Genomic DNA, 12,162 nt, shown 5'->3' on the forward strand with positions numbered 1-12,162 from the left:
AATTGACCTGGCTTATATGTGACTTCAGTCTCACATCAATGTGTTTGACTCTAAACTATTGTCTGAAGTGGCCTAACAAGTCATTTATTTCTATTAAGTTATCAGAATAAAGCTGATCACCACCTTCTGAAGGAGAAATAGGGACATTCAATTAATGCTAGCCTTGCTAGCGATGCCCATATCCCGAAAATGAACAAGGAAAAAGTCTGTTATCTCTGGATTTCCAATGCTGGATAGTCAGATAATGCAGGGCACAACCTGATAGACGCTCAGTGGCCTATTTCAAATCAGATCGTTGGCCACATTTGGGAAGTACCCACCGTCAGAGAAATGGCAGGAGAAGGCACAGATGACAGAGATGTCACCCTGGGCAATGTCACATTTGTTTACCCAGGTGTTGCACTTAAATAATACACATGGGCCGAACAGCACACAGCTTGAGTATTTGTGACAACTGTAATTGCAAAGACAACTACTGGCCCACCACGATGAGGTGGTGGACCACCCTGTGGTCACCACTGATGCTCGGCAGGCATCCATCTCACCCTTTTTCCACTGGGAAAACATTTAAAATGAGCACATAGCTGAGCAGTAGATAATATATATGGAAGCACTACATTTATACACTGATAAGGACAATGCACACTAAATACACATGCAACAGACACCTGGGAAAAGTGAATAAAAGTTGGGATGACTAATACTATAGACAGTCCTGGTAATTCTTTTTGTCTGAGTTACATTAAAGTCGTTTGAAAGAAAATCTGTTGCATTCATTAGTTTTGCAGAGCTGGGGTTAATGGAGGCAATGTTTTATTTGGGAAGTGAACTGGACATGTACAGGTGACTCTCATGGATAAATGTTTTGGGCATTTATTACAACTCTTGTTGGATGACTGGTTTGATTTGAAGACAAGTCTTCAACTTCTATCATTGATTGTTGCTGTCTGTCCTTTCCTGCCTGTTCCCTGGCAAAACCCCTCAGCAAGGCAAAGGCAACTGTGGACACCTTTGAGCCAACTCCACTGCATGCCTCATGTGATCCTGTCCTTCCTGCTGTAGAATCAGCAGGTAAGGTTGGATGGTCATCAGGATACCAGTAAATTCAAGTCAGGTGAAGCACGAGACAATTCCTTCATATTGACCCCACAGACAACTGGCCTGCAGCTTCAGGAACATATGGGCCAGGATTTTACACTCATCGGGCGGGCTTGGCAGGCAAGGTCAGGAACCCGACCGCTGCCCGTGATCGGCTCTGCACCACCACTTTACGTGGGCGGGCCAATTAATGCCCGTCCAGCGTGCTACATGACAGCAGCGTCAGCGAGAAGGGGCAGGCAGGGGCAGGATCTCAATGTCCACCGGGTCCAATGGCGACCCGGCAGCTGATACAAAAGCAGCCGTGGCAGCCATGCGAAGGCCGCCGGTGACTCGGAGGAGTCTCGTATGGAGTACTTCAGTGCTGAGCACGGCAGGCGGGAGGGAGCTCGGCGGGGCAGTCGGCGAGGAGATGGCAGCACACAGAGATATACTTGTACCCAGGGACGGGAGGAGGAGGCCCCCCCCCCCCCCCCCCCCCCCCGCCCCGCCTTACTAAACATGCCTGGGAGGAGGTGGCACCCAGGGTGAGCTCCCATGATGTGGTGAGGTGCACATGGGTGCAGTGTCGTAAGCGTTTCAATAATCTCCTGCGATCGGGAAGGGTGAGTACCGTATTGGCACGGGTCACTTAGCACAGCAGTTAGGAGCGGCACCCACCCCCCCAGACCTCAGAGTTCCTAGAGTGAGTGTGGCAAATGTCAATGAGGCAGCATCCGGGCAAGGGGGTGAGCCCTGGCTGCTGGGAATCTTGCAGCTCCAGGGTCACGAATCAGCTGAGCCCTGTGAGGTTGGCCAGGCTGCAATGGCAATGCAGGTACAGGGTGGACTAATCAATGCTCCTCTCTCCTTTCAGGAGAAGACATCCCATAATAATGCTGAGAGGCTGCGGCCTGGCGGAGGACCGGCCCACCTTCTAATCTTGAGTAGATACGAGCAGGAGGCCCTGGAGCTGGAGAGGCGCCATGTGCCTAGGTCATCCGGCCATGGTGAGGTTGGGGTGCCACAGGGCGGTAAGAGTGCAGTGCACTGAGGTCACAATGTCTGTCAGTGCAACCATTCCACTGTTGTCTGTATATTGGTGTGAGCCTTGATCATGGAATCCCCACTGATAATGGAAAGATGAGGGCGTCCTGACCCGGGTGCCAGGCATGCACAGCAACAGGGTAATGACTTCAACTAATCACATGTCCTTGTTCTTCCTTTCAGGCTCACCAGCAGCCCATCGGGGTGAGGTGCCTGAAGGCCCACCGCTCACCCCAGAGGACAGGGACCATATAAATGCACTTGCGTCACACCCTCTCAGCCAAGCTGGCACCAGCACCTCAGTGGGCATTAGATCGGCGGATAGTATCTCGGTGCACAGCGGTGAGGGCACTTCACAGTCGCTTGAGGTGCAAGTGGAGGTAAAGAGTGCCCCGGACCCTGGCAGTTGGAGGAATGCTGGGGACCAGGAACATAGTCGGTGGCTGATGATGAGCCTCTGGAGTCATTCCTGAGGCAGCAGATGCTGGATGTCCAGCAGGGTGTGCGGGAGGATCTGGCGGAGATACATGAGGGAATGCATGCCATGGTCTCCATTGAGGAGGAGTCCATGTGGAGCATGAGCAATGAAATGGCCCTCATGGCCGAGCGCACTGCCTCCTCTATGGTGAGAGTGGCAAGTCTCATGGAGAGGCTCCTCCAGGAGAACAATCAGGGATTCCTGGGGATGCGCTTGGACCTGCAAGCCCTCACACCGGCAATGAGCTCAGGTGGTCAGTGTCAGTGTGGGAGATGGATTGGGCACCCAGTGTCCCAGCTAGGTGCCCATCAATCAATGGTGAGCAGGGAGGTCCAGAGCAACCTGACATTGGCGCACGAGATGCTTGTTGTCTCTGTGGGCTCCTCTCATGCTTGTTGTCTCTGTGGGCTCCTCTCAGGGTGCTCCGATGACGGCAGCAGCTCCTCCGTCCCTCTGCCAGTGACCGTGGCATCCGATGAGGCTGCGGCGACTGGGGTGATGCCAGCCATGTCACTAGCTGCTCCCTCCCAGGCAGGGCCAGCACAGGCTCCACGGTCCAGAGGATGCCCACCAAGGTCATCAAGGCCAACAGGACAGCAGAGTGAGCAGGCTGTCTCCAATGTCGGTGCCAGCGAGGGGAGAGCACCTAGACGTAGCACCCGCAAGCAAAAACTTAAAGCACCTTAAGCACAACATGGGCTTATCACTGGTGATATTTTTTCCCCCACTTTTGTGTTAATTATTATATGTGATGGAGAACACCTTTCCATTTAATTTGCTTTATGTATGCCGGGCACCACACCATTAAATGTGTTTGTGTTCAACAAGCCTCTGGTAACCCATGATGTTGAGTGACTTGTTTGTCATTGAACTTTATTGAAATAGCACATAGGAACAACATGCACTATCAGGTATCGAGTGTGGAGCCTGCAGCCCTGGCATGTGGTGGTGGTTCTTTGGGAGGCTAGCTGAAGGAGCATTGGATCAAAGCCTCCTGGGTGTCCCTGCCTCCCTGGAGGTTGCCCAGGTCAGCGTCTATCCCCTCAGCATTCTCCTGTGTGTGCTCGTCCTCGGACTCACTACTGGACTCATCGTCTGTTGCCAGAGCAGCTGTGCAAAATCTTCTTCCTCCCCTGCATTCCCCCTTTCCGGTGCCAGATTGTGGAGAGCGCAGCATGCAACCACTATCAGCGACACACGATCTGGGGAATATTGTAGTGCGCCCCCTGAGCGGTCCAGGCATCGGAAGTGCATCTTGAGAAGACCAATGGCTCTCTCCACCACAGCCCTTGTGGAGGCGTGGCTCCTATTGTGCCGCTGCTCAGCTTCTGTTCTTGGGTGGCGGAGAGGCATCAAAAGCCACCTTTTGAGAGGATAGCCCTTGTTGCCCAGCAGCCATCCATCCAGCCGGGCTGGAGCATTGAAGAGCGCGGGCACCTGGGAGTATCTGAGGACATAGGCGGTGTGGGGACTGCCTGGGTACCTTGCACAGACTTGTAGAATCAGCATCCTGTGATCACACACTATCTGCACGTTCATGGAGTGGAAGCCCTTCCTGTTGACAAAAGCACCCGGCTCACCTGCTGGTGCCTTGATGGCCACATGTGTACAGTCAATTGCACCCTGGATACGGGGGAAGCCAGCAATGGCTGCGAAGCCTCTGGCTCGCTCTGCCTTGCTGGCCTTGACCGTGCGATAGTGAATGAAAGTCAACAGACGCCTGAGCAGAGCATCTGCCACCAGCTTGACAGAACTGTGGACGGCTGATTGGGAGACTCCACAATGATCACCCACCAACCCCTGGAAAGAGCTGGAGGCATAGAAGTTGAGGGCCATTGTGACCTTCAGAACCACTGGCATGGGGTGTCCACCCACACTGTTGAAGCTGATCTCAGGGCCGATCATCTTCCAGAGACTGCGCCAGCCATGGGCTCGCGCCATCTTCCAGAGACTGCGCCATGGGCAAGTATGGATGAGCGGCGAAGGATGGGGGGGCGGGAGAAGACGGTTTAGGTGTGAGTGGGAGAGGAAGGAGTACCGGGGGATGGGGGTGGTTGGGGGTGAAGTTGGGAGGTGGGGGTAGGTGTTAGGGGAGTTAAGCTGGGAAGGGGCACGAAGGTGTAAGTGGGGAGGGAGTTCTAAGAGGGGTGGAAGGTGTCAGTGAGGGGTGGGGGGGGGGGGTGGAAGTGTAAGTGTAAGTGAAGTGGGGGGGGAAGGTGTAAGTGAGGGAGGGAAGGTGTAAGTGAGGGGTGGGGGGAAGGTGTAAGTGAGGTGGGGGGGGGGAGGTGTAAGTGAGGGGTGGGGGGGAGGGTGTAAGTGAGGGGAGGTGGGGGAAGGTGTAAGTGAGGGGAGGGGGGGGAAGGTGTAAGTGAGGGGTGGGGGGAAGGTGTAAGTGAGGGGTGGGGGGGGAAGGTGTAAGTGAGGGGTGGTGGGGGAAGGTGTAAGCGAGGGGTTGGGGGGGGAAGGTGTAAGTGAGGGGTGGGGGGAAGGTGTAAGTTAGGGGAGGGGGGGAAGGTGTAAGTGAGGGGTGGTGGGGGAAGGTATAAGTGAGGGGTGGTGGGGGAAGGTATAAGTGAGGGGTGGTGGGGGAAGGTGTAAGCGAGGGGTTGGGGGGGGAAGGTGTAAGCGAGGGGTTGGGGGGGGAAGGTGTAAGTGAGGGGGGGGGGGAAGGTGTAAGTGAGGGGGGGGGAGAAGGTCTAAGTGAGGGGTTGGGGGGGAAGGTGTAAGCGAGGGGTTGGGGGGGGGAGGTGTAAGTGAGGCGGGGAGGAAGGTGTAAGTGAGGGGTGGGGGGGAGGGTGTAAGTGAGGGGAGGTGGGGGAAGGTGTAAGTGAGGGGAGGGGGGGGAAGGTGTAAGTGAGGGGTGGGGGGAAGGTGTAAGTGAGGGGTGGGGGGGGAAGGTGTAAGTGAGGGGTGGGGGGGGAAGGTGTAAGTGAGGGGAGGGGGGGAAGGTGTAAGTGAGGGGAGGGGGGGGGAAGGTGTAAGTGAGGGGTGGGGGGAAGGTGTAAGTGAGGGGAGGGGGGGAAGGTGTAAGTGAGGGGTGGTGGGGGAAGATGTAAGTGAGGGGTGGTGGGGGAAGATGTAAGTGAGGGGAGGGGGGGAAGGTGTAAGTGAGGGGTGGGGGGAAGGTGTAAGTGAGGGGTGGGGGGGGAAGGTGTAAGTGAGGGGAGGGGGGAAGGTGTAAGTGAGGGGAGGGGGGGGAAGGTGTAAGTGAGGGGAGGGGGGGGAAGGTGTAAGTGAGGGGAGGGGGGGAAGGTGTAAGTGAGGGTGGGGGGAAGGTGTAAGTGAGGGGAGGGGGGAAGGTGTAAGTGAGGGGAGGGGGGGAAGGTGTAAGTGAGGGGAGGGGGGAAGGTGTAAGTGAGGGGTGGGGGGAAGGTGTAAGTGAGGGGAGGGGGGGGAAGGTGTAAGTGAGGGGTGGGGGGAAGGTGTAAGTTAGGGGTGGGGGGAAGGTGTAAGTTAGGGGAGGGGGGGGAAGGTGTAAGTGAGGGGTGGTGGGGGAAGGTATAAGTGAGGGGTGGTGGGGGAAGGTATAAGTGAGGGGTGGTGGGGGAAGGTATAAGTGAGGGGTGGTGGGGGAAGGTATAAGTGAGGGGTGGTGGGGGAAGGTATAAGTGAGGGGTGGTGGGGGAAGGTATAAGTGAGGGGTGGTGGGGGAAGGTATAAGTGAGGGGTGGTGGGGGAAGGTATAAGTGAGGGGTGGTGGGGGAAGGTATAAGTGAGGGGAGGGGGGGGAAGGTGTAAGTGAGGGGAGGGGGGGGGAAGGTGTAAGTGAGGGGTGGGGGGAAGGTGTAAGTGAGGGGTGGGGGGAAGGTGTAAGTTAGGGGAGGGGGGGAAGGTGTAAGTGAGGGGTGGTGGGGGAAGGTATAAGTGAGGGGTGGTGGGGGAAGGTATAAGTGAGGGGTGGTGGGGGAAGGTGTAAGCGAGGGGTTGGGGGGGGAAGGTGTAAGCGAGGGGTTGGGGGGGGAAGGTGTAAGTGAGGGGGGGGGGGAAGGTGTAAGTGAGGGGGGGGGAGAAGGTCTAAGTGAGGGGTTGGGGGGGAAGGTGTAAGCGAGGGGTTGGGGGGGGGAGGTGTAAGTGAGGCGGGGAGGAAGGTGTAAGTGAGGGGGGGGAGAAGGTCTAAGTGAGGGGTGGGGGGGAAGGTGTAAGTGAAGGGGGCGGGGGTGATGTCCAGGTGAAAATGCAAGCGAGGGGTCTGTGGAGTCAATCTGAGCCTACTGGGGAGCAAACTCAGGGTGGGTGTGGAAAGATGGAACGGTAAGTATAAGAGGGGGCAGAGGGAGCCAGTAGGGTGTGAGGGTGAGGGTGAGCCAATACTGGCAGAAGGGGCGACGAGGGTACTTGGTGGACACACGGAGGCAAACATGGACCGTGGGGGTGGGAAGGAGGAGGCCGGGAAGTTCAATGTGGATGGGGATGAGGAACGTGTATGTTCACCTGGACACTCCTGAAGGATAACAGTGAGGAGGTGGAAGGTGATGGCAGGGGGATCATTGTGATGGGGAAAGGACATGGGTGACTGAAGGAGGGGAAAGGACCGGGGAACTTATCAGAATCTTTACTATGAGTATTTTGCACAAATTGAAAGTGAGAGGAGCCTCCTGTAGGGTGGGCACAGGTGCTGCATGGCAGTGCGATGTGGGTAGGCGGAGATACAGGTCAGATCAGATGGACAACAGAAAGTGAACCCCAGCAGGCAGCATTGAAAATGCTCGAGACAGTCAGAGGAGTGTCCATGGGAGAGTGCATGCAGTAGGAGGACTCGCAAAGCCTGTAGGTGAAGCTGAAATACCAGTACCCATTATTCAGTGAAAGTGAATATATTTTCAGATTACAAAGTGACAAAATGTGTTCACCCATGCAACCACTTGTGGCCGAACTTTCTTGACTTTTCTAGGCCTGCTACTTCTAGGTGCTGCCCTGACGTCCACTGGAGGGGTGGAGACAGCCTGTGCAATGGTTGACCTGTTGCCTCTTTTGATTTTGGCATGCACCTCTGGAGAGTAGAGGCCTGAAGGGCCCTGGCTTGCTTTGGCTGTCCTCCTGTGGGACAGCCACTCCATCTGCGGTGACACAGGACAAGGTTGAGGGGGGTTACAGGCAAAACAGGCTTGGAGGGAGCAGACAGACTCTGAGATTCCCGAGTGGATGACCCAGGGGTATCCAGCTACCACTCCTTCTCCCTTCAGGTGCCGGGGGTCCGGGCCTGGCTCCTCGAGAGGAAGGAGAACCTGGAGGAGCGTCTAGGTGCCCCGTTTTCCTCTCACGTTGCCGCTGTGGCTACCGCGATAGAGTACATGTCTGTGGGTATCTCTGCGCTCTGCCGGATCAGGGTCACCATGGGCACCCGCCATCCTTCAGAGGGCAGGCAGACGCTTGCCTCTGACTCGCGTGCCACACTGTTGAGGGCTTCCAACAGCTCTGCATGATATTCTCCCACCTTCTGTTGACTCTCCAACATGAGCTGGAAGGCCGAATCCAGAGGCTTTTCATCTGACTCGTCCTGACAGATGCCTCTTCCCCTGCAGTCCTCTGCGTGCCAGGGAGCTCAGCTAAACCTGCCTCCTCCTGCTGCAGACACATGTAGTGCATGACCGCCAAATTGTGAACCCAAGCCTAGATCTAGGCCCCACCGAGGATTTTTAAAAATTTATTCATGGGATATGGGCATCGCTGGCTAGGCCAGCATTTATTGGCCCATCCCTCGTTCATAGGGCATTTAAGAATCAACCACATTGCTGTGGGTCTGGAGTCACATGTAGGCCAAGTAAGAATGGCAGATATCCTTTCCTAAAGGACATTAGTGAACCCGACGGGTTTCTATGACAATCAACAATGGTTTCATAGTCATCAGATTTTTGATTCCAGATTTTTATTAGATTCAATTTTCGCCATCTGCCTTGGTGGGATTCGAACCCGGGTCTCCAGAGCATTACCCTGGGTCTCTGGATTACTAGACCAGTGACAATACTGCTGTGCCACAATTTCCCACTTCTTCTGAATGAAGTGCATGAAACATTAACTTTGTTTCTCTCTCCACAGGTGCTCAGACCTGCTCAGTTTTTCCAGCATTTTCTGTTTTTATCCTCATGTGGGTGCTCGCTGCTGACCTCACCATTGCCGCAGGAATGGTCCACATCTTCACCAGCCAGGGTGATGGTACGCCACTCAAAGTGAGTGAGGAGTCTAATGTGGACCACTCCACCCCCAGTTTGGGACCCCCTCCATCCTGTTGTGAGCCAGCTTCTCCTACATGAAAACAGATGGAGAGAATGTGAGCAGGAAACATGCCATGGCAGATGATAAGGATGTGTGGAATTTTTCTGTGGTGATCAGAGCCATGGACGGGATGAGGACACAAGCTCCAGAGGATATGAGATGTGAGGGTGTGTGTGAGAGTTAGTGGTGCTGTCCCTTGAGGTGTGAGATCCCTGTGGATGTGTGATGGGTTTGGGAGTGTGAGAGTTGAGAGTGATGAAGTGGTCGATTTACCCTAGTGGAAAGGATGGGATCATTCATCCTCTTCCTGCACTGGATGGCTGACCTCCTCTGTGCTCCAGTGGTGCTGACAGCTGCTGCCACCACCTCCCAGGCCAGATAGGTGACTTTGCTGGACCTCCTGCGGCCAGAGCAGGGGTAGAGGACATCCCGGTGGGCCTCAGCAGGGTCCAAAAGGCACTGCAGTGAAGAGTCACTACATTTGGGGCTGCCATCTAGCTGGCGTTCGGGGCCTGAAGCAGTCCTGGTCTGTAGACATGAAGTATGCTGTGTTCTGGTGCGCTTTAAATATAGTGTCTAGAGTGCGGAAGTGCTAGATGATGGCGCAGTGGGCAAATCCAAGGTCGCCAACCAGCGATCCAACATGTCTCCTGTACATGCATTATTGATGAGACGGGATGTGCCAGGAAGCAGACGATATGGCGCAAAAATCCACCCTTGTGGCTGGTGGGAAAAGCATCATTTTTCCAGCCCGCCACCACACTTAGTTCAATTCAGGGAAAATTTTGATTCATGATGCATAGCATGCTGCAGCACCTAATTAAATAAATCACCTGGACCCAATGCACAGCTGCACTATAGATCCAAGTATCATATCACTGACCCCATAGTTCATACTAACTGGCACTAAATTAACCATCTTGCACAAGTTACAAGGACAGCTTGTGTGGAATTTTTTTATACTAGTACACGGTGATTGAGCTTTGAAATCATGCAAGAGGTAGATGGGGTGATGCAGGTAAACGCTTTCTTGTTCATTTTAGATGAATGAGCCATAATTGAATAAATGGCTCTTTTATTTGTACCAATCTAGTCTTCTGTAAAGTTAGATAAAGGGACAATGTTGGAGAAGAGTACAAGAGGTCTTAATCTATATCTAATCTATTCTATATATTATTTGGGAGTCTTTGATGTCAACACTTGAAACAAAAATGGAAAACATTGAACTTCTCAATACTACTATGCTTACTGAGAGGAGCATAAAATTTATCCAAAAACATAATTACAGAACAGAATAATTAATGTATTACCATCATCTGGTGCTACCAAATTTTCAAGGTTGGACAATTTACAAAGTTGTGCAGAATAGCACATTTTATCATGTTCTCTTAATAGTACCTTTGACTTAATAAGGAAAGTTCTGTGCCCCCCAATGGCAATTTGTTTCTTCATAACACTGAAGCGATTAAAGCGACAGATAAGAAGACCAGCACTATGGACCCGAAGGTTGAAATCCACATCGTCACAGGTAAATCTGAAAGACGGCATAGACACGTGAGATTATTTTTTTTGCAGAATGATTACAAGAAACACTTTTCCATGAACTATAAGCTAACAAACTCCAGGCTGCTGTATTTTTGACTGTAGTAAACAAAGAAAACATCAGAGTACAAACTGAGATTTGGTGGAATGCAGTGTTCATGTGCCAACTAACTTTGTTAGTGTGCAGCTAATTATACATTTCCCCTTGTGATTCCCCCAGTGAGAAGCTCGCTGTTTCAGCGTCCTATATGAGGACACAATGGAAATGGTGCAATAGGATGAAGGTCTGAGGCAGTAAAATTATCTTTAAAAATGAGGGATAGGTAACAATTCACTATTTGTGAATATTCTATGCAGGTTCAATGTCATTGATCACTCCCATAAGTAGATCTTGCATCCCCATGATTCACTGGGTGCCTTTACTTGGCCAATGTCTCAGTAAACAATAGTGAGATCCAGAGATTAAACAGATAATGCCTTCCCACTGCATGCAAGCTTGCTGGAATGTATTACATGGCCACTATGTTATTGGCTCTTTGGAGGGAGGGAATATAAATTGGATCAGACTGAGACTGACTATAAACAAAGAAATTTCTTTCAAAAAAAGAGTAGGTAAATAAACACTAATTATCACAAACAGTGTATTATAAACTTTACTATCCTTCAAAGTACATCAAACCAACAAAGGTGTTTCTCCCTGAGATACTTTTCTAAATATATTGAACTATGAAAATGACTGAATAGTTCTTAGTTTTAGACTTTAATTATCAAATGGCCAACAATATTGGCCCAACAATGCTGGCTGGATGCTCAGTTCATTGAGGGCTGGGCCTCATTAAATGTACATATCGTAAACACTTCTCCCAATCCCAATGCATCGCATCAGCTTCAGGCCAGTTCAATATCAAGTGACCCATAGGCAGAACCAGCCACAAAAAAAGGCAGACGGGTGGGAAGGAGGAGGGGAGCTCCTAACGAGTCACACTATTCATCTGGAGAGTGGAGGGGCTATTCTGCACCTCTGGGCCCCAGAGGGATAATTTTATCATCCTGCACTGCTTCCTTTGACAATAGGAAGTTAAAACGTCCCTCCTTGTGTGGTGGCCAAGTGCCACAGATCCAAACATCCCCTCTTCTAGTTGTAAACTGAGCCATACTTTCTCATTGTGAATGTGCAATGTTTATTATAAAGCCAAAGAACTGCATTTCTTATAACTGAATGACATAACCAACTATTCTTTGACAATGGTGCAGCACATTTGTTCCCAGTTGAAATCTGAGAGAATTGGAGAGCTATACAAAAAAAAACCAAGTACACCCGATACCTCGGCAGTCAATCCATATAAGTATACTAAAAGTACCATCTGTGAAGCAGAAACAAAGACGCAGACACGTATTCATCAATTTTTCTTCTCCCAGAGGAAAATAATTATTTCTGTACCTTGCAGAGATGTCCCACAGAAACAAATAATCTTGAATTAAGTACCTTTGACTTGATAAGGGAAGTTCTGTGCCCCCCTTGAATGAATCAATAATCTAACACGGACAAAATACGTCATTGTCACAACACAGAATATACAAAATAGTAGTACCCAGAGCTTCTTTTAATCTGCTAAGTAATCTGAAATTCCTTTCATTGTGAATAAGAGTCTATCCACAATTATTTATTTTAAAAGTTATTGTGCTGCCTGATCATTCAAATGGTAGGAATGTTCAATTGTTATCAGAAGAACTGTAAATTTTGCCTCTAATTTCATTCTATTTTTCCAATGTTTGCTCTAAGATCATATAACAAGATAGGGAAG

General features: G+C 51.5%; 1 protein-coding gene across 1 annotated transcript in view; it reads right to left on the reverse strand.

Moving 5' to 3' along the window:
* Positions 1-12,162, reverse strand: part of greb1 (growth regulating estrogen receptor binding 1) — a 351,042-nt gene that overhangs the window by 14,569 nt on the left and 324,311 nt on the right. Inside the window, exon 31 of the mRNA XM_078541600.1 lies at positions 10,214-10,349. Coding sequence (XP_078397726.1) covers positions 10,214-10,349 — 136 coding nt within the window. The remainder of the gene's footprint in view (positions 1-10,213; positions 10,350-12,162) is intronic.

This window comes from Cetorhinus maximus, chromosome 5 (genome assembly GCF_964194155.1).
Source record: "Cetorhinus maximus chromosome 5, sCetMax3.hap1.1, whole genome shotgun sequence".
NCBI classification, from domain to species: domain Eukaryota; kingdom Metazoa; phylum Chordata; class Chondrichthyes; order Lamniformes; family Cetorhinidae; genus Cetorhinus; species Cetorhinus maximus.